At 48.3% G+C, this 24,908-nt stretch overlaps 1 protein-coding gene across 1 annotated transcript; it reads left to right on the top strand.

Moving 5' to 3' along the window:
- The first annotated feature begins 2,446 nt into the window (after positions 1-2,446).
- On the top strand, positions 2,447-16,311 carry LOC145349948 (UDP-glucuronosyltransferase 1A1-like). Its single transcript, XM_080198652.1, has 5 exons — positions 2,447-3,416; positions 3,568-3,699; positions 10,873-10,960; positions 14,057-14,276; positions 15,903-16,311. Exons 1-5 carry the CDS (start codon positions 2,580-2,582, stop codon positions 16,189-16,191), a joined length of 1,566 nt encoding a protein of 521 aa, XP_080054778.1. The 5' UTR covers positions 2,447-2,579; the 3' UTR covers positions 16,192-16,311.
- Positions 16,312-24,908: the final 8,597 nt, after the last annotated feature.

The following is a 24,908-nucleotide window of genomic DNA, read 5'->3' as shown; positions in this document are numbered from 1 at the left end:
CTCCAGATCATCTATATAAATGGTAAACAGTTGAGGCCCCAGCACCGATCCCTGCGGCAGTCCACTAGTCACCAACTGCCAACAGAATAGCACCCATTGATTCCAACTCTCTGCTTCTTGTTAGACAACCAATCCTCTATCCAGCTATGAGGAGAGGCTGGATAAACTGGCATTGTTTTCTCTGGAGCAGCGGAGACTGAGACGAGACCTGATAGAAGTTTATAAAATTATGAGAGGCACAGATAGGGTTGACAGTCAGAATCTTTCTCCCAGAGTTGAAATGTCAAATACTAAGTGCTCTTAAGGTGAGAGGGGGAAAGTTCAAAGGAGATATGAAGGGCAAGTGTTTTTACACAGTTGTCTGGAACGTGCAGCCAGGGGTGCAGACAGATACTATAGGGGCTTTTAGACAACACAAGGAGTAGAGGGATATAGATCAGGGGCAGGCAGAAGGGATGAGTTTAATTTGATGTCATGTTCGGCACAACATTGTGGGCCGAAGGGCCTGCTCTTGTTCTGGGTTCTATAAAGGGTGAGTGGAGACATGTCCATTGGCATCAACCTGATGTCCACCCTTGTGTGTTCATAGATACTCAATACACAAACAGCAAGTGTTGTACCTCTCCCCAGTGTTGCATAGGCTGAGTCTGCCATGGAATGCTCCAAGCAGTTTGACTGTGTTAGGTACCTAACCTAATAAGAACATAAGAACTAGGAGCAGGAGTAGGCCACCTGGCCTCTCGAGCCTGCTCCGCCATTCAATAAGATCATGGCTGATCTTTTCGTGGACTCAGCTCCACTTACCCGCCCGCTCACCATCACCCTTAATTCCCCTCCTGTTCAAAAATTTATCTACCCTTGCGTTAAAAACATCCCACAACACCAGATTAATGTCCAACAGGTTTAGTTGGGATCACGAGCTTTCGGAGTGCTGCTCCTTCATCAGGTGAGTTACACCGGCATCTCCACATCTTACAAACATGCAATGAGGTAGCCTCAACTGCTTCACTGGGCAGGGAATTCCACAGGCCCTGGAGATGGTGCGGACTGAGCGCGAGTAGAAGAACTGGGTGAAGAAGTTCCTCCTCAACTCAGTCCTAAATCAGCTTCCCCTTACTCTGAGGCCATGACCCCTAGTTCTAGTTTCACCCACCAGTGGAAACAACTTCCCTGCTTCTATCTTATCTATTCCCTTCATAATCTTATATGTTTCTATAAGATCTTACGTCATTCTTCTGAGTTCCAACGAGTATAGTCCCAGTCTACTCAGTCTGACAAAGACGTTAACCATCCTGCCTGCCACCCCTATGATTCCTGTGGCAGGCAGGATGGAAAAATTCTGCCCCTTAAACTCAGGAGAAAAAGTAAACTATGAGAAAAATATAGGACGGTGCAGTGGCACAGTGGTTAGCTCTGCTGCTTCACAGCGCCAGGGACCCAGATTCGATTCCTGGCTTGGGTCACTGTCTGTGTGGAGTTTGCACATTCTCCCCGTGTCTGCGTGGGTTTCCTCTGGGCGCTCCGGTTTCCTCCCACAGTGCGAAAGTTGTGTGGGTTAGGTGGATTGGCCATGCTAAATTATAGTGTCAGGAGGATTAGGAGGGTAAATATGCGGGTTATGCAGATAGGGCCTGGGTGGGATTGTTGTCGAAACAGACTCGATGGGCTGAATGGCCTCTTTCTGCACTGTAGGGACTGTATGACTCTATAAGTAATCAAAAGACCCAGGGTAATGCTCGGGGGACCCAGGTTCGAATCCCAGCATGGCTGATGATAAAATTTGAATTCAATAAGAACCGATCTGGGATTGTGGTCGGTACAGACTCGACGGGCCAAATGGCCTCCTTCTGTACTGTAGGAATTCCATGGACTACTTATGACACTAATAAATAAACATTTTTCATTGCACTTTATCGTACAAATGTTCTTAGCAGTGCGCTTATCAGATCTGATTTTGATTTATTATTGTCACATGTATTAGCATGCAGTAAAACGTATAGTTTCTTGCACGCTATACAGACACTGCATATCGTTCAGTGAGAAGAAAAGGAGAGAGCGCAGAACGTAGTGTTACAGTCACAGCTAGGGTGTAGAGAAGCGAGGGAAGAAGCTGTTCTTGAGTTGGATGTAATATGAATGAAGTATATCCTTGCAAAATAAACTATTGAATCCCTGCTGAAAAATAGTGACTTAGATAAGGGCGTCTGAAGTTACTCTGGTGACGCTTGTAGCGTGTGTGTTTCAGAAGTGTGTTAATCATTAACTCTTCAAACCCAGCGCTGGTGGCAAGGTCACTTTCAGTCTTGCCAATTGTTTACAAATGTGTAATCGAAGTTGTGAAAAAAAAGCCTCCATAAATCCTACAAACCGGCTTGTAATTTTTTTTTGCCTGGCAGCTCTGTGAGGTACACTGAACCGTGTGCAAACGATTAAAATCACAGGCTTGTCGAAACCTGACCTCAGCAACAATCAGCAAGCAGCTCTTGGATCCAGTCAGTCTGAGCTGGAAGCTGGCCAGTCAGCTCCCTGCAGTTCCCAAGCTTGCTTTGAGGAGTTTTTGTTCCTCCCTGTTTGTTAAAATGGTTCTGGCCCCTGGCAACCTGCTGCCGCTCCTCTTTATCTCCCTGTGGGGGGGTGGCCAAAGCGGCGACCTGTTGGTGGTGCCCGTGGACGGGAGCCACTGGCTGAACCTGAAGGTGGTGATGGAGGAGCTGGGCAGGCGCGGGCACCGGGTGGTGGTGGTCGTGCCGGAGGTGAGCATGAAAATGGGGCCGTCCCCCCACTACACCACCAAGGTCTTCCCGGTGCCGTACGGCCAGAAGGAAGTGGACGACGCCAAGCCCATTGTCTTCAGCAACGTGTCGCTGCTGGAGAGAGTGAGCACCACTTTCCAGAAGGTCAGGCACCTGCAGCAGTTCTACGTGACCACCTGCGAGAGCCTCCTGTACAACACGGAGCTGATGCGGGAGCTGGCCAGAAGAAAGTTTGACGCTCTGTTGACCGACCCCTTTGTCCCATGCGGCGCGATTGTTGGGGCCTACCTCTCGCTGCCCACGGTCAACTTGCTGAGGGGGATTCCTTGCAGCCTGGACTATTCGGCCGCCCAGTGCCCCCGGCCGCCCTCCTTTGTGCCCAGGTTTTTCTCGGGGAACACCGACCGGATGACCTTTCCGCAAAGGCTTAAGAACGTGTTGGTCGATTTATTGGAACCGTTGATGTGCTGGTTCGTATACTCTCCCTTCGAGAAATTGGCCAGCAAGTACCTCCAGAGGGAAGTGACGTTGGCCGAGTTACTGAGCCGCACCAACATCTGGTTATTCCGGTACGACTTTGTATTCGAGCACCCAAGACCACTGATGCCAAACATGGTGCTGGTTGGTGGCATCAACTGCCAAGAAAGCAAACCATTGCCGCAGGTAAGCGACAGCACCGGGCGAATGTACCACCCGATGTTTACCGGTTTCGTAACCGCGTTTGGATCAATCGTGGGAATGGTCGTTAAAGAAAGCTTTTGGCTTGTTTGTGACCTCTCAATAATTCTCTCTCTCTCTCTTTGCTTCCCCTCAGGACCTGGAAGATTTTGTGAGCAGCTCCGGCGAGCACGGCACGGTGATCCTCTCGCTTGGCTCAATGGTTTCGGAAATGCCGCTTGAGATATCGAACCGCATCGCGGATGCGTTGGCACAGATTCCCCAGAAGGTCAGTAAGCGGCCACCACCAAACGGTGCGCAGATTAAGAACGATTTCAATGTGACATTTTCCGCCCATTTCCAACCCCCCCCTCCTCCCAGTTACTCCCAGCGGACAATGAAAACGCCCATTGGCAGCAGTGGGAATGGAAAATCTCACCGCTAACCAATAGTGGGCAACCTCCACCATCACAAGAGGTGGAGGGAAGGGAAATTAAGGAACATATTTTCAGGACAAATTTTATAAACCTTTAAAGGGCAGAAAGAAAACACCATTGGATGTGGGAAAGCCGAGTGTGTGGTGGCACAGTGGTTGGCACTGGGTTCGATTCCAGCCTTGGCCCACCGTCTGTGTGGAATCTGCACGTTCTCCCCATGTCTGCGTGGGTTTCCTCCGGGTGCTCCGGTTTCCTTCCACGCTCCAAAGATGTGCAGGTTAGGTGGATTGGCCATGCTAAATTGACTCCAGTGACAGGGGATTAGTAGGGTAAATATGTGGGGGTTACAGGAATAGGGCCTGGGTGGGATTATGATCAGTGTAGACTCGATGGGCCAAATGGTCTCCTTCAGCACTGCAGGGATCCTATGTTACATTGAAGATCCAGGAAGTCCTCCCCAACATCTTGGCACTCCAATCCCCACCTTAAGCATCCATTCCTTCCAACACTGATGCACAGTAGCAGCAGTGTGTACCATCTGGAGGATGTACTGCGACGCGCCAAGGTTCCTTACACAGCACCTTCCAAACCCATAACCTCTGTCATCTAGAAGGACAAGGGCAGCAGAGACACTGCCATCTGCAAGATTCCCTCCAAATCACTCAACATCCTGATTTGGAAGTATATCGGCCGTTCCTTCACTGTCACTGGGTCCTGGAACTCCCTACCGTAACAGCACTATGGGTGTACCTACACCACATGGTGGCCTGCAGCAGTTCGAGATGGCGGCTCACCACCACCTTCTCAAGGGTCAATTAGGGATGGGCAATAAATGCTACGCCCAGCCAGCAATGCTCACATCTAATGAACCAATTCTTGGCCAGTTCAGGGGAAACAGGATTTTGGGAAATTTCTCCCTGACATTTGGGAATTTTCATTCCCGCCAGTGGTCTGCCTCATGTCAGGAAGAGTCTGTTTTCCGCTGAAAGGATAATAAGTTAGATAAGGTGTTAATAAGGTTAATAAGGTGGAATTTCCACCTCTCCCTCTCCCCTTTCACCCCTCGTGTGAAGGCAGCCTGCCATTGGCTCCTGAAGGAATTTTCCAGTCCCACCGCATGTCAATGGGACTTCCCGTTATTCGCACGTTCTGCTATCAACAGTATGACTGAAAGATCCTGGCTGCAGGAGGGGCTGGAAAATCCCACACAATATCCCACATGGTAAAACCCCACCGCCGGCACCATCCTCACCAACCCTCCTCTCCCCCCGAGATTCATCGTGAGTCATATTTCCCAGTGCTCCATGTGGGGAATCATATTTGCCCCCTTTGCACCTCATCAGCATTCATTCTAAACCCAGTTCCCCAGAATAATGTCAAGTAGTATACAAACGAATCTGCACATCTTTGATACTAAGGGACAATTTAGCATGGCCAATCCACCTAACCTACACATCTTTGGACATTAAGGGGCAATTTAGCATGGCCAATCCACTTAACTGGCACATCTTTGGACATTAAGGGGCAATTTAGCATGGCCAATCCACCTAACCTACACATCTTTGGACATTAAGGGGCAAATTAGCATGGCCAATCCACCTAACCTATACGCCTTTGGACATTAAGGGGCAATTTATCATGGCCAATCCACCTAACCTGCACATCTTTGGACATTAAGGGGCAATTTATCATGGCCAATCCACCTAACCTGCACATCTTTGGACATTAAGGGGCAATTTAGCATGGCCAATCCACCTAACCGGCACATCTTTGGACATTAAGGGGCAATTTAGCATGGCCAATCCACCCTAACCTGCACATCTTTGGTCACTAAGGGGCAATTTAGCATGGCCAATCCCCCTAACGAAGGAGGTGAAGGGAAGTGTTAAATTGAAAGTGGAGGCGTTTAGAGTAGCTAAGAGTACTGGGCGAGAAGAGGATTGGGAGAGGTTTAAATGTCAACAAAGATTGACAAAGAAGTTGATAAAGAAGGGTAGGAGAAACTATGAAGCTGGGCTAGCGCTTAATATAAAAAAGGATAGCAAGAGTTTTTATAAATATATGAAAAGGAAGAGGCTGGCTAGGGTGAACGTTGGACCCTTAGAGGATGAGAGGGGGGACTTAGTGGTAGGGGATGGGGAAATAGCTGAGGTCTTGAATAACTTTTTTGTTTCGGTCTTCACGGAGGAAGACGTGAATAATTTGCCGGGTGTTGGCAATGGAGAGGTGGTAGGACTGGAGGGTCTCAATGACATTATTGTTACTAGAGAGGCGGTGCTCGACAGACTGGAGGGACTGATTGTGGACAAGTCCCCAGGACTGGATGGAATGCATCCGAGGGTTCTGAAAGAAATGGCAGAGGTGATAGTGGATGCCTTGGTGGTTATTTTCCAAACGTCGCTGGATTCCGGGGAAGTGCCGGAAGATTGGAAAGCGGCTAATGTTACGCCGTTGTTTAAGAAGGGTGCCAGGCAAAAGGCAGGGAATTATAGGCCGGTTAGTTTAACGTCTGTTGTAGGTAAAATGTTAGAATCCGTCATCAAGGAGGAAATAGTGAGGCATCTTGAGGGGAATTGCTTGATAGAGTAGACGCAGCATGGTTTCGTTAAGGGGAAGTCGTGTCTGACAAATTTATTAGAGTTCTATGAGGATGTGTCTAGGGCGGTGGATAGAGGAGAGCCGGTGGATGTGGTCTTTCTGGATTTTCAGAAGGCGTTTGACAAGGTACCTCACAAGAGGTTATTGCAGAAGGTCAGGGGACATGGAGTTGGGGGTAGGGTGTTAGCGTGGATAGAGGATTGGTTGTCAAATAGGAGGCAGAGAGTGGGGGTTAATGGGTGCTATTTGGATTGGCGGTTGGTGACTAGTGGAGTGCCCCAGGGGTCGGTGCTGGGGCCTCAGCTATTTACCATTTATATAGATGATCTGGAGGAGGGAACCGAATGTATGGTGTCGAAATTTGCTGATGACACCAAGATTGGTGGAACAGCAAATTGCGCGGAGGGTGTGGAGAGTCTGCAGAAGGGTCTAGATAGGCTGGGCGAATGGGCCAGGAAATGGCAAATGGAATTTAATGTTGGCAAGTGCGAGGTGGTCCACTTTGGTAGGAATAATGGTAGGAAGGACTATTACTTATGTGGCGAAAAACTGCAGCAGGCGACGGTGCAGACGGACCTCGGGGTCCTTGTGCATGAGTCGCAAAAACCCAGCTTGCAGGTGCAGCAGGTGGTCAGGAAGGCGAATGGGATGCTGGCCTTCATAGCGAGGGAGATTGAATATAAAAGTAGGGAGGTCTTGCTGCGGCTGTATAGGGCATTGGTGAGGCTGCAGCTGGAATACTGTGTGCAGTTTTGGTCGCCGTACTTACGCAAGGATATTTTGGCCTTGGAGGGAGTGCAGAGGAGGTTTACTAGGCTGATACCGGAGTTGAGGGGGTTGAGCTATGAGGAGAGGCTGAATAAACTAGGCTTGTACTCGTTAGAGTTTAGAAGAATGAGGGGAGATCTCATTGAGACGTATAAGATGATGGATGGGTAGGATAGAGGTGGAGAGACTCTTCCCGCTCAGAAAGGACAGTAGGACTAGGGGGCACAGCCTCAAGATAAAGGGGGGGCGGTTTAGAATGGAGTTGAGGAGGAACTTCTTCACTCAAAGGGTGGTGAATCTCTGGAATTCTCTGCCCGTTGAGGTGGTGGAGGCTGCCTCGCTAAATATTTTTAAGACGCGGGTTGATGGGTTTTTGATAAGCGAGGGGATTAAGGGTTATGGGGAGAGGGCGGGAATGTGGAACTGAGCCACGACAGATCAGCCATGATCTTATTGAATGGCGGGGCAGGCTCAAAGGGCTAGATGGCCTACTCCTGCTCCTATTTCTTATGTTCTTATGTTCTAATCTTCACAACTTTAGACATCAATGGGCAATTTAGCATGGCCAATCCACTGAACCTACACATCATTGGGCACTAGGGGCAATTTAGCATGGCCAATCCCCATAACCTGCTCATTTTTGGATACTAAGTGGCAATTTAGTATCACCAATCCACCTAACCTGCACATCTTTGGACACTAAAGGTCAATTTAGCATGGCCAATCCACCCAATGTGCACTTCTTTGCACACCAAGGAACAATTTTGCATGGCAAATCCACCTAACCTGCACAATTTTACACTAAGGGGCAATTTAGCATGGCCAATCCGCCTAACCTACACGTCATTGGATACTAAGGGACAATTTAGCATGGTCAATCCACTTAACCTACACATCTTTGGACACTAGGGGAAGTTTAGATGGGCAAATCCACCTAACCTGCAAGTCTTTGGACACCATGCAAGTATAGCATGGGTAATCCACCTAACCTACACTTCGTATGTCACGAAGGGACAATACAGTATGGCCAATCCACATAATCCACACATCGTTGAACATTAAGGGGCAATTTAGCATGGCCACTCCATCTAACCTGCACATTCTTGGACACTAAGCGACAATTTAGCATGGCTAATCCCCCTAACCTGCACATCTTTGGACACTAAGGGACAATTCATCATGGCCAATCCACGTAACCTGCACACCTTTGGACACTGAAGTGTAATTTAGCATGGCCAATTCATCTAACCCACGCATCTTTGGACGCTGGGCCTCAGTCTGCGGACGCGTGAGGAGTGTCTGAGGACTCTGGGTCTGTACTCGATGGAGTTTAGAAGGATGAGGCAGGGGGATCTCATTGAAACTTACAGATTACTGAAAGGCCTGGATAGAGTGGACATGGGGTCAATGTTTCCATTAGTGGGAGAGACTCAGATCCGAGGGCACAGCCTCAGAGTAAAGGAACGACCCTTTAGAACCAAGGTAAGGAGGAATTTCTTCACCCAGAGAGTGGCGAACCTGTGGAATTCATTACCACAGAGGAGGCAAGGTCAATGACTGCCTTTAAGACAGAGATAGATAGGATCTTGATTGGTAATGGGGTCAAAGGTTACAGGGAAAAGGAGGCAGAATGGGGTTGAGAAACGTATCAGCCATGATTGAGTGGCAGAGTAGACTCAATGGGCCGAGTGGCCTAATTCTGCTCCTGTGCCTCTTGCGGACCAATCAGATTCAGAACAAACCAATCATGATGTTGCATGGAACCAGATCAGTGATTGGTTGGTGAGTATTTTGTGTATTTACCTTTAGATTATTGGTAACTGGAAGGTATGAGTAATAAGATCTTTGTCATGGCAACAGCGAAGCTCATTGGGAATAGAGTTTATCCATTAAAATTAACGAGTTGAACAGCTAGTTAGTTGACACATACTTGCATAACTAGCTGGATTACTGAAAAACTTTCTACATAATCTGTAAGTCATTAACTTTTCGACACAGGGGAAGGAGTTGATTAGTGATAAGCCTGCTCTACTTTCCAGGCTCCAGTTTACAGTAAATTGTAGCTGTGACAGAGCAGCCTGGCTGCATGGAATGCTCATTCTGTGGCACGTGGGAAGTCCTGGACATTCAACTGGCCTAGACAGGCGCAAGAGTAGGACAGGGTCACTGGCTGCAGGATGCTAAGATCTGGGCTTCAGAGCTGGAATGGCAACTGGAGTCACTGACGCATCCACAAGAACATAAGAACATAAGAAATAGGAGCAGGAGTAGGCCATCCAGCCCTTCGAGCCTGCCCCGCCATTCAATAAGATCATGGCTGATCTGTCCTGTCTCAGTTCCACATTCCCGCCCTCTCCCCATAACCCTTAATCCTCTCACTTATCAAAAACCCATCAACCCGCGTCTTAAAAATATTTAGCGAGGCAGCCTCCACCACCTCAACGGGCAGAGAATTCCAGAGATTCACCACCCTTTGAGTGAAAAAGTTCCTCCTCAACTCCGTTCTAAACCGCCCCCCCTTTATCTTGAGGCTGTGCCCCCTAGTCCTACTGTCTTTTTTGAGCGGGAAGAGCCTCTCCACCTCTATCCTATCCATCCCATTCATCATCTTATACGTCTCAATGAGATCTCCCCTCATTCTTCTAAACTCTAACGAGTACAAGCCTAGTTTATTCAGCCTCTCCTCATTGCTCAAAGGCCAAGCTCTCCATGGATAGCACGTTCAGAGAGGCATGGTGACACAGTGGTTCGCACTGTTGCCTCACAGCACCAAGGACCCGGCTTCAGCTCTGGCCTGGGGTCACTATCTGTGTGGAGTCTGCACATTCTCCATGTGTCTGCGTGGGTTTCCTCCAAAGGTGTGCGGGTTAGGTTGACTGGCCATGCTAAAATGACCCTAGTGTCAGGGGGATTAGCAGGGTAAATATGTGGGGTTATGGGTATAGGGCCTGGGTGGGATTGTGGTTGGTGCAGACTCGATGGGCCAAATGGCCATCTTCTGCACTGTAGTGATTCTATAGTTGTTTTTTTTTATTATTCATTCGTGGGACATGGGCATCGCTAGCTGGCCAGAATTTATTGCCCCTCCCTAGTTGCCCTCGGAGGGCAGTTGAGAGTCAACCACATTGCTGTGGCTCTGGAGTCACATGTAGGCCAGATCAGGCAAGGAAGGCAGATTTCCTTCCCTAAAGGACGTTAGTGAACCAGATGAATTTTTCCAACAATGGTTTCATGGTCATCAGTAGATTCTTAATCCCAGATATTTTTTATTGAATTCAAATTCCACCAGCTGCCGTGGCGGGATTCAAACCCGGGTCCCCAGAGCATCAGCTGAGTTTCTGGATGAATAGTCCAGCGATAATACCATCGCCTCCCCTTATGACTTTGAACCCACTGCCCATGAGGGTGGTGGAAGCAGAGATGATGAATGTTCTCCAAAACGGGTAATAAATTTACAACGCTGTGAGGACTGGGGCAAAGAATTGACTGGATTGCTTGACAGGAGGGGCTAGCACAAACTCACTGGGCTAAATGGCCCCTTTCTCTGCCACAATGACTCTGTTATGTTCCTTTTCCCAATTGGCTGTTTCCCCCCTCGCCGCCTCTCCATTTCCTGTCCCTGACTGGTAAATCAATGTTGTTGTCCTCACTTCTGAAAGGTCTTGTGGAGATACACTGGAACACCACCAACAACACTGGCGCCAAACACAAAGCTACTCAAGTGGCTGCCACAGAACGATCTACTGGGTAAGGTGCCAATCTATCATTATATGGGTTTAGCAAAGTAAGCTTGGTTCAATTGCCCATTTTCCCCACCGGTGAATGGGAGGCTTGGCCTCCCTCAGGAATTGGGACTGGGATCTTCCTCCTCACCCATTGATTGGGGCATTGACACATTGAGCCGATGTTGGAGCTCGCTTGTTGCAGCTTAAGTTTATTTATTAGTGCCACAAGTAGGCTGACATTGACACTGCAATGAAGTTGCTGTGAGAATCCCCCGTTCGCCACATTCCAGTGCCTGTTTGGGTACGCTGAGGGAGAATTTAGCACCTAACCAGCATGTCTTTCGGACTGTGGGAAGAAACTGGAGCGCCCTGAGGAAACCCATGCAGTCACGGGGAGAAAACGACATAGACAGTGACCCGAGCCAGGAATCAAACCCAGATCCCTGGCACTGAGAGGCAGCAGTGCTAACCACTGTGCCACTGTGCCGTACATTGTAGGATTATTTCAGAGAGCTAAAAGTTTAACTTGGTCAACAAGAAGAAATTGGTCTTATTTTGCAGGAAGAACTGACCCATAGAGTTAGTGACAGATTTCTTCTTATTAATATAGCTCAGCAAATACAAAGAACTCAGGGAGACAGTAGCTTCTGGTTGAAGATGTATTTTATTGACCTATGCCTGGTTATGAAGGGAATGTAATTTAAGAGAGTTCAAATTACTCTAATTAAATTATCAAGACATCCTGTAATTATACTTGTTCAGAAACTCACCTACTCTGTCTATCTCAATAGGATGGACCTATAATGTTAGTATGGGCCATATAACTTGGCCAATTACATCCCACCCTTCCAGGGATCACATCCCTCTATTCCCACCCTATTCATATATCCTATTCACTATCGTATCCGCTTCCACTGTCTCCCCCAGCATTGAGTTCCTGGCACCCACCACCTTCTATGTACAAAAACTTGCCTCGTACATCTCCTTTAAACCTTGCCCCTCACAACTTAAACCTGTGCCCCCTAACAATTGAATCTTCCACCCTAGGAGAAAGCTTCTGACTATCTACTCTGTCCATGCCCCTCATAATCTTGTAGACTTCTATCAGGTCACCCCTCAACCTCCGTTATTCCAGTGAGAACAAACCAAGTTTCTCCAACCTCTCCTCATAGCTAATGCCCTCCATTTGCCAGTCAACATCCTGATAAATCTTTTCAGTACCGTCTCCAAAGCCTCCACTTCCACTTCCTTCTGGTCGTATGACAACCAGAATTAAACACTATATTGCAAGTGGGGCCTAATTAACATTCTATAAAGCTGTAACATGTCTTGCCATGAGCTCAAAGGTAACTTTCTCACTGTCTCACCATAGAATTCAAGAGTTGCTTTTCTCACTGTCTGCTAAGCATCCCTTATCAGTAGTAAATAAACTGTTCCATTCATTTAGTATCTGGGAACTATACTGATCAAAATTATGCTCTGTGGCCATATTGTTCTAAAAGAATGTGGTTCACCTCACTTTAGCTTCCGTCCCGTTATTGCCTTGCAGCATTCTGCATTTGGCCAAGGTGTACAGAATTCTTTCAAAAATACATATTAAAAATCTTTGATTTTGACCTGATTTATTATTGTCACATGTATTAGCATACAGTGAAAAGTATTGTTTCTTGCATGCTATATAGACAAAGCATGCCATTTATAGAGAAGGAAAAGAGAGAGTGCAGAATGTAGTGTTACAGTCATGGCTAGGGTGTAGAGAAAGATCAACTTAATCCAAGGTAGGTCCATTCCAAAGTCTGATGGCAGCAGGGAAGAAGCTGTTCTTGAGTCGGTAGGTACATGACCTCAGACTTTTGTATCTTTTCTATCCAGCCTCTCCTTATAACTCAAACCATCGAGCCCCAGTAGCATCTAGTAAATCTTCTCTGCACTCTTTCTAGTTTAATAATATCCCTTTTATAATAGAACAAGAAACAATATTTTGCCCTGCTCAGTTCCTTTCTTTTATAGTTTTTTTTCATAATATGTAGGCATTGCTGGCTGGGCCAACATTTATTACCTCCTATTAATTGCCCCTTGAACTGAGTGTCTCACTGGGACCCTTCAAAGGGCAGTTGAGAGTCAACCATATTGCTGTGGTTCTGGAGTCACATGTAGACCAGACTGAGTAAGGACAGCAGATTTCCTTCCCTAAAGGGGACATTGGTGAACCAGATGGGCTTTTACAACAATCAATGATTGGAATCTCTGTCCCCAGAACATTAGCCTAATTCTCTGGATTACTAGCCCAGTGACATTACCTCTTAGAGTTGTAAACGAAGCCCAGTCCATCACTCAAACCAGCCTCCCATCCATTGACTCTTTCTACACTTCCCACTGCCTCAGAAAAGCAGCCGACATAATCGAGGCCTCACGCACTGTGGACATACTCTCTTCCACCTTCTTCTATCACTCGGTGGCACGGTGGCACAGTGATTAGCACTGCCACCTCACAGCTCCAGAGACCAGGGTTCAATTCCCGGCATGGGTCACTGTCTGTGTGGATTCTGTACGTTCTCCCCGTGTCTGCGTGGGTTTCCTCCGGGTGCTTCGGTTTCCTCCCACAGTCCAAAGATGTACAGGTTAAGAGAATTGGCCATGCTAAATAGCTCCTTGATGTCCCTGGATGCTTAGGTTAGAGGGATGAGTGGGGCAAATATGTGGGGTTACGGGGATAGGGCCTGGGGTGGGATTGTTGTTGGTGCAGACTCAATGGGCCGATTGGCATCCTGCACTGTAGGGATTCTATGATTCTTCCATCAGTATACATAGGTATAGGGGGCAATTTATTAGCACGGACAAAGGATTGCTTAGTTAGCAGGAAGTAGAGAGGAGGGATAAATGGGTCATTTACAGGTTGTCAAGCTGTAACTCTGTCAGAGAGTCAGTATAGACTTGATGGGCCGAATGGCCTCTTTCTGCATTGTAAGGCTTGTATGGATTCCATGAAATCAAATCAAATCCACGCCACCATCTCCCTCAGTTCCTGCAGAGAGGTTTTATGAGTTACTGGAAATAAATATATAGTCAAGCTCTCAACCAATCTCGGTCATTTTTGTCCCACTTTCCTGTGAACCAGGACATCCCAAAACTCGAGCCTTCATCACCCATGGAGGGACCAATGGAATCTATGAGGCCGTTTGCAGCGGTGTACCGTCTGTCATGTTGCCGCTGTTTGGTGATCAATATTATAATGTCGAACAGATGCTGGTTCGTGGTGCTGGTATCAAGCTGGCGATAGAACACATGAGTGCCCAAGACCTGATTAATGCACTGAACACAGTTATCAATGACACCAGGTCAGTAAGATTAATAATTCCAGGTTTCTTCATTCAATTAGCACAGTGGTTAGCGCTGCTGCCTCACAGCGCCAGGGATCTGGGTTCAATTCCAGCCTCGGGTCACTGTCTGTGTGGAGTCTGTACATTCTCCCCGTGTCTGCATGGGTTTCCTCCGGGTGCTCTGGTTTCCTCCCACAGTCCAAAGATGTGCGGTTAGGGTGCATTGGCCTTGACAAATTGGCCTCCCAGTGTTAGGGGGAAATAACAGGGTAAATATGTGGGGTTATGGGAATAGGGCCTGGGTGGGATTGTGCTAGGTGCAGACTTGATGGGCAGAATGGCCTCCTTCTGCACTCTAGGGGTTCTATATTTCCAAATCAGGATGGTGTGAGGCTCCTTTAAGGTGTTTGACAGGGATCAATTTGGCCCCCAGATACATAAGAACAAAGAACAAAGCAAATTTCAGCACAGGAACAGGCCCTTCAGCCCTCCAAGCCTGCACCGCCCATGCTGTCTGACTGAACTAAAACCCCCTACCCTTCCGGGGACCATATCCCTCTATTCCCATCCTATTCATGTATTTCTCCGGATGCCCCTTAAAAGTCACTTCCGTATCCGCTTCCACTACCTCCCCCAGCAACGAGTTCCAGGCACTCAGGAAAGTTTTGGTATGAGGACCACAGTAGGGGTAGAGTATTGAGGGGTGCCTTATAGGAGGAAAGTGAGGTAGAGGGGGCGGAGAGGGTTTCGGGGGGGGCGGGGGAGGAATTCCAGAGCCTGGGGCACAGGCAGCAAGGGTGAAGCGTTTAAAATCAGTGCCTCACCACGCTCCTGAGATGTTTCACTAGTGGGAAGGGCTGGAGCCAGAGGGCAACAATCTCAGGCTAAAGGGACAATCCTTTAAAACGGAGAAGAGGAGGAATTTCTTCAGCCAGAGTGTGGTGAATCTGTGGAACTCTATGCCACAAAAGGCTGTGGAGGACAGGTCATTGAGTGTCTTTAAGACAGAGATAGATAGGTTCTTGATAGAAGCAAATCATTGCGGATGCTGGAATCCGAAACCAAAAGAGAAAATGCTGGAAAATTTCAGCAGGTCTGGCAGCACCTGTAAGGAGGGAAAAGAACATAAGAAATAGGAGCAGGAGTAGGCCAACTAGCCCTTCGAGCCTGCCCCGCCATTCAATAAGACCTTGGCTGATCTGAAGTGGATCAGTTCCACTTTCCTGCTTTCTCCCCATAACCCTTAATTCCCTTGTCTGTCAGAAACCTATCTGCCCATGACTTAAATGTATTTAGCGAGGTAGCCTCCACCACTTCAACTGGCAGAGAATTCCAGAGATCCACCACCCTTTGAGTGAAGAAGGTCCTCCTCAACTCTGATCTAAACTGCTCACCCCCCCCCCCACTTATTTTGATGTTGTGCCCTCTAGATCTGAGCTGACATTTTGAGTCCAGATGACCTCCTGTCTTGACTGTTTTATTCTTGATTAATAAAGGGGATCAGGGGTTATGGGGAGAGGGCAGGAGAAGGGGGATGAGGAAAATATCAGCCGTGATTGAATGGCGGAGCGGACTCGATGGGCCGAGTGGCCTAATTCTGCTCCTGCGTGGAAATGAATTTTTGACTTTCTTTCCCTGCCTCAGATACAAAGAGAACATGATGAAGCTGTCCGCACTACACAGGGACCGCGCTGTCGGCCCGCTGGAACTGGCTGTCCATTGGGTGGAATTTGTGATGAGACACGGGGGGGCCGAGCACTTACGCACTGCCGCTCACGACCTTAACTGGTTCCAGTACCACTGCCTGGACGTGGCCGGCACACTTCTGGTGTGCGTGCTGGCCACCCTGTGGTTAATGGTTAAGTGCTGCTGCTTTTGCTGCAAGTGCTGCGTGCGCAGAGAGAGGAGCTGGATCAAGAGAAAGCCAGAGTAAACCGCGGAGGAAAATGACACCCGTAAATACTCCAGCGCAAACACAGACTGCCTGCTCCTCTCCTATTTACTGGGGGGGAGGTGTGAGGATAATTAATAGCACGAGTCTGTACACTTTAATTCGCCCGGCTTTCAGCGTCAGGCCAGCAAGTTGGCGTCTGCAAACCAGCTTCTGAATTCAGATTTCAACCTAAATGGTGTGAAAGGAATGGGTGACAGATTAAACCATTTTTATGTTTGCTAATAATTGACTCCGTCAATTTTGTTCAGTTGCGCAAGTGCTAACCATGACGTGGGAAAACACTGCAGTTTCAAACACTATGGAGTTAAATTTTCACCCACAGAAAGGTTACAGCACAGAAGGAGGCCATTTAGCCCATCTTGTCCATGCCAGCCTTAGGAAACCCCCCTTCCCCCCACAATGTCCCTTCTAATCCCACCATGGAGTTTGCACAGTCTCCCCATGTCTGCCTGAGTTTCCTTCGGGTGATCCAGTTTCCTCCTCCAATCCAAAGATACACAGGTTAGGTGGATTGGCCATGCGAAATTGCCCCTTGTTGTCAGGGGGACTGGCTAGGGTTAATGCATGGGGTTATGGGGATAGGGCTTGGGTGGGATTGTTGTCAGTGCTCCGGTTCCCTCCCACAGTCTGAAAGACGTACTGATTAGGGTGCATTGACCCAAACAGGTGCCAGACTGTGGCGACTAGGGGACTTTCACAGCAACTTCATTGCAGTGTTAATGTAAGCCTTACTCGTGATTAATAAACTTTAAAAGAAAATTCTTCCCTCTCCCAACCGATAGCTCTGTAGGTTTACATTTTTAAGTTTAAGTTTATTTATTAGTGTCACAAGTTGGCTTACATTAAGACCCCAATGAAGTTACTGTGAAAATCCCCTAGTTGCCACACTCGGGCACCTGTTCGGGTGCACTGAGGGAGAATTTAGCACAACCAATGCATCCTAACCAGCACGTCTTTCAGACTGTGGGGGGAAACCGGGGCACCCACGCGGAGACAGGGAGAATGTGCAGACTCCGCACAGACAGTGATCTAAAGGCGGCACGGTGGCACAGTGATTAGCATTGCTGCCTCACAATGTGAGGGACCTGGGTTCGATTCCCGGCTTGGGTCACTGTGTGGAGTTTGCACATTCTCCCCATGTCTGCGTGGGTTTCCTCCGGGTGCTCCAGTCTCCTCCCACTGTCTGAAAGGCATGCTGATTAGTGGATTGGCCACGCTAAATTGCCCCTTAGTTTCAGGGGGATTGACTAGGGTTAATGCATGGGGTCGTGAGAATAGGGCCGGGTGGGATTGTGGTCAGTGCAGACTCGATGGGCCCAATGGCTCCCTTCTGCGTTGTAGGGATTATGTGATTCTATGAAGCTGGGAATTGTCCCTGGTACTGAGAGAGAGCAGCGTTAACCAGTGTGCCACTGTGCCACCCACTTACAGCACTTAGAGAGAAAAGTTGGAAAGGAAGAGGGGATCAAATCGGGGGAAGAGTGCCGGGGGTGGGGGGGGGAAGGAAAATAAAGAAAAACAATAAAGAGACAAGAGGTAGAAAACAATTAAGGTACTTTTTAAAAAGAGTTTAGGATCTCTGTCTCCACCACCAAATTGGGCAGCGAATTCCAGACCCCCGCTGCATTAAAAAAAAGTTCTTCCTCTTGTCCCCTCTTATCCTGAGTCTATGCCCCCGATTCTAGAATTTTCAAAGGGAAATTCTGGAAATGTTCAGCAGGTTGTGGAGACATCTGATGGAGAGAGAGAAAAACAGGAGTTGAAATGTTTGATCCTCCTCTGGCCTCTCTGGCAAAAGGAGGGGGGCAAAGTTCGAGACGCCGCAGGTTCCGGGGAGACAGAAGACTGGAAAACGTACAGAAATGGAAAAAGGTCTGGAGGGCAGGGAAGAACAAACGGCCAAAGAGTTGCTGCTGCAGGGTAACGTTGAATGGAGCCAGAAGAGAAAATGCTGGAAAATCTCAGCAGGTCTGGCAGCATCTGTAAGGAGAGAAAAGAGCTGACATTTCAAGTCCAGATCACCCTTTGTTAAAGCTAAAAAGCAGAGAAAGTGGGAGAAATTGGTGAGGGAATGAAAGAGAAGCTGTAGCCACAAAAACAAGGAGAGAGGCTGCTAATGGCAGCCCACAGAGAGAATAGAAGGTGTGAATGGCCAAACGGCAGAGAAGCTGAAATCAGAGGGTAAACTGTTACAGATGGAGATGCGGGGGGAGGCGGATGAAAGGGGATAGAGTTAGAATGTAGAAAAGGGGAAGTGGGGGGAGTAAAAAAGGTAAGGGAAGGAGGATGAAGTAGGGAGAAAGAATGAAAGGGAGAAATGAAGAAAGACAATAAAGAAATCAAAGGTGGAAAACAGTTAAAAATGAAATGAAATGAAACCAAAGGGGTTGAAGTTGTTGAATTCGATGTTGAGACTGAAAGGCTGTAAAGTGCCTAGCCGGAAGATGAGATGCTGTTCCTCCAGTTTGCGTTGGGCTTCACTGGAACATTGCAGCAAGCCAAGGACAGGCATGTGGGCATGGGATCATGCGATAAAATGGCAACAACGGGAAGATCAGGGTCCTGATTGCGTACAGACCTAAGGTGCTCAGCAAAGCGATCACCCAGTCTACAGTTTCCCTCTCCAATATAGAGGAGACAACATCGGGAGCAGCGAATGTGGCTCAGTTTGGTCTATTGCATTCTGGTTCCAGTAATTTGCTTTTATCTAATGTTGAATGGAGCAAGAAGGTAAGCCTCGAAGAGGTGTGAATGGCAGAACAATAAACAGCCACCCAAATGCAGAAACTGTATCCTGCCAAGAACCAGAAACAGGGCAGAGATCACCGCCTGGATTGGTTGAACTCGCTTTGGAGTGTGGAAGGGATTAAAAGTGCCTAATTGAATCATCGTGGGCGCCCAACCAGTGGGCAAACAGGAGGTGCAACACAGGTCATCGGGTGATTCACGCTGATAGTGGGGGAACCTAATCCCGCTGGAGAAGCCAGCAGTGGAGTGCTCAGGGCGCCATTGCGCATGCGTCGATCTGCCAATGTACTCGGAGATCGGCTGACATGCCTCCTCCTCGATCACCGGCCTCCTGATCATTGGCGCCTACCCCCCCACCACCTCCCCCTCTCTCCCCTTCCCTGTAGCCAGGCTGATTATGTCAGAAACAATGGCCTGGGAATATTCCTGCTTTTGGCCTCAAATTTTAGTACTCAATCAGTGTAGGGGGCCAGGAGAATCATCCCCAATGTGCTGGCCATTTTTCTCCCATTTATGGTTTGTTAGAATCATAGAAGGAGACCATTCAGCCCATTGAGCCTGTACCAATAACAAACCCACCCACGCCCTATCACTGTAACCCCACATATTTACCCGACTAATTCTCCCTAACCTACACATCTTGGGACATTAAGGGGCAACTTATTTACAGAATAGAATTCATAGAATCACTACAGTACTGAAGGAGGCCATTTGGCCCATCACGTTCATACCAACCACAATCCCACCCATTCACCCTGCTAATCCCCCTGACACTAAGAGGCAATTTGCATGGCCACTCCGGCTAGCCCGCACATCTTTGGAGTGTAGGAGGAAACTGGAGTACCTGGAGGAAACCCACACAGACACGAGGAGAATGTGCAAACTCCACACAGACAGTGAGTAACCCAAGATCGGAATTGAACCCGGTTTCCTGGCGCTGTGAGGCAGCTGTGCTAACCACTGTGCCACCATGCTCGTCCCTGTTTAACCAATCTTCAAGAATCTAGTCGGTTCAGCACATTCCCATTCTCAAATTCTGGAAAAGTTTCGCTTTCATGAGGACTGTTTCAGGATGGATATCTTTTGTCAATGCAGCCCAGGCGAGAGATAACAATATCTCAATTTACTGGTCTAACGCGTGCATTGGTCAATGTTTGAACAGAACTGGGTGAATGAACCCAGGTTAAAGATGAACAGACCTGAGGTTGAATTTTGAACTCCCAGCCAAAGAGGCAAATTAAAAAGACCATGACTGATTTTTATTCATTAGCAACAAGTAGGCTTACATTAACACTGCAATGAAGTTACTGTGAAAATCCCCCAGTCGCCATAGTCTGGCGCCTGTTCGGGTACACTGAGGGAGAATTTAGTATGGCCAATCCACCTAACCAGCACATCTTTGGACTGTGGGAGGAAATAGGAGCACCTAGAAGAAACCCACACCGACACAGGGAGAATGTGCAGATTCCACACAGACAGTGACCCAAGATGGGAATCGAATCTGGGTTCCTGGCACTGTGAGGCAACAATGCTAATCATTCTGTCATCGTGCCGCCCTATTTGCTTGGTGCTCCAGAACTCAAATATTATTTTCAAAAAACAACACGCTGTCGAAGTTTTTCATCTTGTACTCATCAGGATAGGTTCACAAGAGTAGGTTTGGCGGCTAACTGCTCCCTTGTCTACTCCCCATTGCCATGTCTCCACCAATCAGAGTCTACTCACCAACCAATCTATTCTCATGCAGTATAAATTGTTCCATTTGAGATTTGATACTCTGGTGTTTTTTTTGTCCTGATGGGTGCAAGATGAAAAGCTTTGACAGCATGTCTCTTTTTTGTTGGCAATGCTCAAAAATAGAGAGCCAGATTTTAAGGGCTTGTGGGGGAGGGGGCCAAGAACAGAGGCGGGGCTTAAATATATTGTGGGCAGCGCACTGGCTTGTTCCTCATGTCCATCCCAGTCTGGGGCTATTTTCCCAGAGATGGGATATGGGGGGGAGGGGCTGTCTAGCAGGGCTGCCCGCTCGCAAGGGGCAGCGAGACAGTTAAATGGTCACTTATGGCCCTTTGAAGGAGACTGCCTGGCATTTTCCAATCAGCATTCAGGATCCATGAGGTCATAGAAAATCATAGAATCCCTACAGTGCAGAAGGAGGCCATTCGGCCCATCAGGTCTGCACCGACAGACATGCCCTAACACCACACATTTATTCCACTGATCCCTCTGACGTCATGGGACACTAAGGGGCAATTTAGCATGGCCAACCAAATCCACCTACCATGCACACCTTTGGAGTGTGGGAGGAAACTGGAGCACCCGGAGAAAACCCATGCTGACGCAGGGAGAATGTGCAAACTCCGCACAGACAGTGACCCAAGCTGGGAATCAAATCTGGGTCCCAGGCACTGTGAGGCAGCAGAGATAACTACTGTGCCACTATTGGAATGCAAATCTACTTTAAGGCACTCCTGCAAAGCTCTGACGAAGATATTCCCCAATCCAGTTCAGTGACAAACCATCTCCAGGGATGATTCAATGCATGAACAGCGATATGTAAATGCAGGTCATTGTTAGTGTGAGATGCGTGATGTTGTCTCACAGAATCCCTACAGTACATTTGGCCCATCGCGTGTGTACTGACAACAATCCCACACAGCCCCTATTCCCATAACCCCATGCATTTACCTTAGCTAGTCTCCTTGACACTAAGGGGCAATTTAGCATGGCCAATCCACCTAACCCGCACTTCTTTGGGAGAAAACCGGAGGAAACCCACATAGACACGGGGAGAATGTGCAAAGTCTACATAGACAGCAGTTGAAACCAGGAATCGAACCCGCATCCCTGGTGCTGTGAGGCAGCAGTGCTAACCACTGTGCCACCATGCCACTTGGCACAGGCTTACAGGAGTTTCTTTGCCTGGAACTGGGCAGGGCAAGGGGTTAAAAGCTGGTGGTGGAGTTGTACAGATGGAAGCTGAGGATGGTCCCTGCAGTGCAGTGTAGCTGGGTTGTCAAGCAGGTGGTTTGAGCTGGTTGAGAGTTGGATGGGAGCCAGCAGAGAGGGATCGCTGTCCCTGCCAGCGAGTTGATTTATTTGGTGTTGTGCATGGCTGGATTTTCTGACGGGTGTGGTATCCTGAAATCAATTCCAGCCTCGCAGACTACCTGGATCCATTACAGTTCTCTACCGCCACAACAGGTCCACAGCAAATGCCATTTCCCTGCACTCCACCCTGGAACACCTAGATAACAAGGACACTTATGTCAGACTCGTAATTATTGACTACAGCTCAGCCTTCATGTCAGCTACAACTCTCACCAGCTCCTACAGATGCACCATAGAAAGCATCCTTTCTGGTTGTATCACAGCTCGGTATGGCTCCTGCTCTGTCCAAGACCGCAAGGAACTACAAAAGGTTGTGAATGTAGCCCAATCCGTCACTCAAACCAGCCTCCCATCCATTGACTCTGTCTACACTTCCTGCTGTCTCGGAAAAGCAGCCAGCATAATTAAGGACCCCACGCACTCCGGACATTCTCTCTTCCACCTTCTTCTGTCGGGAAAAAATCTGAGTTTATGTACCAACTGACTCAAGAACAGCTTCTTCCCTGTTGTCATCATATTTTTGAATGAACCTACCTCGCACTAAGTTGATCTTCCTCTATGCCCTAGCTATGACTGTAACACTACATTCTGCACTCTCCCCTTCTCTACGAACGGTATGCTCTGTCTGTATAGAGCGCAAGAAACAATACTTTTCACTGTGTACTAATACATAATAGATAATAATAAATCAAATCCTCCTGCAGCTCTGGATCCTGGGAAGCCCCTGCCAGGGGGAGACGGGCTGGGGGCAGAGAACAAGGTCACCTCAACATGGCAGCTCCCTCGGGGGTGCTCTATCCAGCTATTCAGGGTGAAACTGTTAAGCTCCTCCAAGCAGGCGTGGGAAATCCCACCAGGTGCACTGCGTAGGCTACGGATGCGAACTTCTGTAATAGGTCTGGACTCTGGGGGGGAGTTTTCCAGCCTCGCCGTAGCAGTCAGGGAGGCCAGGGGAAGTGGACCACACAAAGGTCCATTGACATCGGGCGGGATTTTCTGGTTTTGGGGTGAGCGCCGGAAGATCCCACCCTGAATGTATTGAGGGGAGAGCGCGCAGGAGTATGGCATTGGGATAGAATCATAGAACTCTACAGTGCAGAAGGAGGCCCTTTGGCCCATCAAATCTGCACCGAACACAATCCCACCCAGGCCCTATCCCCATATTCCTACATACTATACCCACTAATCCCTCTAACCTACGCATCCCTGGACACTAAGGGACAATTTCTTAGCATGGCAATCAACCTAACCCGCACATCTTTGGACGGTGGGAGGAAACTGGAGCACCCGGAGGAAACCCACGCAAACACAAGGCGAATGTGCAAACTCCATACAGACAGTGACCTGAGCCGAGAATCAAACCCAGGACCCTGGAGCTATGAAGCAGCAGTGCTAACCACTGTGCTACTGTGCTGCCCCAACCGATAAAGGATCGGCCATGGTCATGTTGAACGGTGGAGCAGGATCGAAGGGCCAAATGGCCTCCTCCTAAGTGCTATGTTCCATTCGGCCTGTTGAGCCTTTTCTTTATCCGATGCGTCCCATGTGTTTTCATTTGAGTTTTCCATGTATGGAGCACTGTGTGCAATTCTGGTCACCACGTCACAGGGAGGATGTGACTGCGCTGGAGAGGGTGCACAGGAGATTCACCAGGATGGTGTCTGGGCTGAAGGGTCTGAGTTACGAGGAGTGATTGAGCCTGAGCAGTGAAGATTGAAAGCTGATGGAAGTGTGGAAGATTATGATGGACGTAGGGTGAATAGGAAGATACTTTTTTCCATTGGTATTGGGGGTGTCAATAACCAGGGGGTATAGAGTTAAGGTAAAAGGCAGAAGGCTAAGAGGGAAGAAAAGGAGAAATCAGTTCACCAGAGGGTGGTGGGAATCTGGAATTCATTGCCTGAAAGTGTGACTGAGTTAGAAACTCTTGCAACATTTAACAAGTATTTAGATATTCACGTGCTCTCCCGTGACCTCCAGGGCTGAGGGCCAAGTGTTGGAAAATAGAATTAGCGTAGTCAGATCTTTGCCCACCCAGCGTGGACCTTATGGAACATATCTGCGGGTAGAAGGAGACTATTCAACCCATTGGGCAAAATTATCTCATCACGCCCTTCACAGCTATCATAGCGGGCGGGATATGCACCATGCAAAGGTTCATTGACGTCAGATGGGATTTTCCAGTCTATGGGCGTGCATGGCTGGAAAATCCCTTCCATTGTGTCTGGACTGACCCTCTGAAAGAAAGGGGCAATTTAGCATGGCCAATCCACCTAACCTGCACATCTTTGGACACCAAGGGACAATTTAGCATGGCCAATCCCCCTAACCTGCACATCTTTGGACACTAAGGGACAATTTAGTGTGGCTAATCCACCTAACCTGCGCATCTTTGGACGCTAAGGGACAATTTAGCATGGCCAATCCACCTAACCTGCGCATATTTGGACGCTAAGGGACAATTTAGCACGGCTAATCCATCTAACCTGCACACCTTTGGACACTAAGGGGCAATTTAGCATGGCCAATGCATCTAACCTGCACATCTTTGGGTACTAAAAGGCAATTAGCATGGCCAATCCATCTGACCCAAACATCTTTGGACACTAAAGGACAATTTAGCATGGTCAATCCACCTAACCTGAACACCTTTGGACACTAAGGGGCAATTTAGCATGGCCAAACCCCCTAATCTGCACATCTTTGGCATGTGGGAGGAAAGCGGAGCACCTGGAGGAAACCCACACAGACACAGGGAGGACGTGCAAACACCACACAGAAGTGTTACAGTGATAGGAAAGAGGCCTGGATAAGATAGTCTGTCAGAGGGTTGGTGC

The sequence above is a fragment of the Carcharhinus amblyrhynchos genome, chromosome 11 (genome assembly GCF_965287045.1).
Source record: "Carcharhinus amblyrhynchos chromosome 11, sCarAmb.v2.hapA, whole genome shotgun sequence".
Lineage (NCBI taxonomy): Eukaryota > Metazoa > Chordata > Chondrichthyes > Carcharhiniformes > Carcharhinidae > Carcharhinus > Carcharhinus amblyrhynchos.
Note: the sequence above shows the minus strand (reverse complement) of the source record. Positions and strands in the feature narration are given on the sequence as shown.

Excerpts from the sequence above, each read along its gene's own strand:
- LOC145349948 (XM_080198652.1), top strand. The coding sequence starts at position 2,580 with ATGGTTCTGGCCCCTGGCAACCTGCTGCCGCTCCTCTTTATCTCCCTG. Across the intron at positions 3,417-3,567 it reads AAAGCAAACCATTGCCGCAG|GACCTGGAAGATTTTGTGAG; the intron begins GTAAGCGACAGC and ends GCTTCCCCTCAG. Across the intron at positions 14,277-15,902 it reads ACAGTTATCAATGACACCAG|ATACAAAGAGAACATGATGA; the intron begins GTCAGTAAGATT and ends TCCCTGCCTCAG.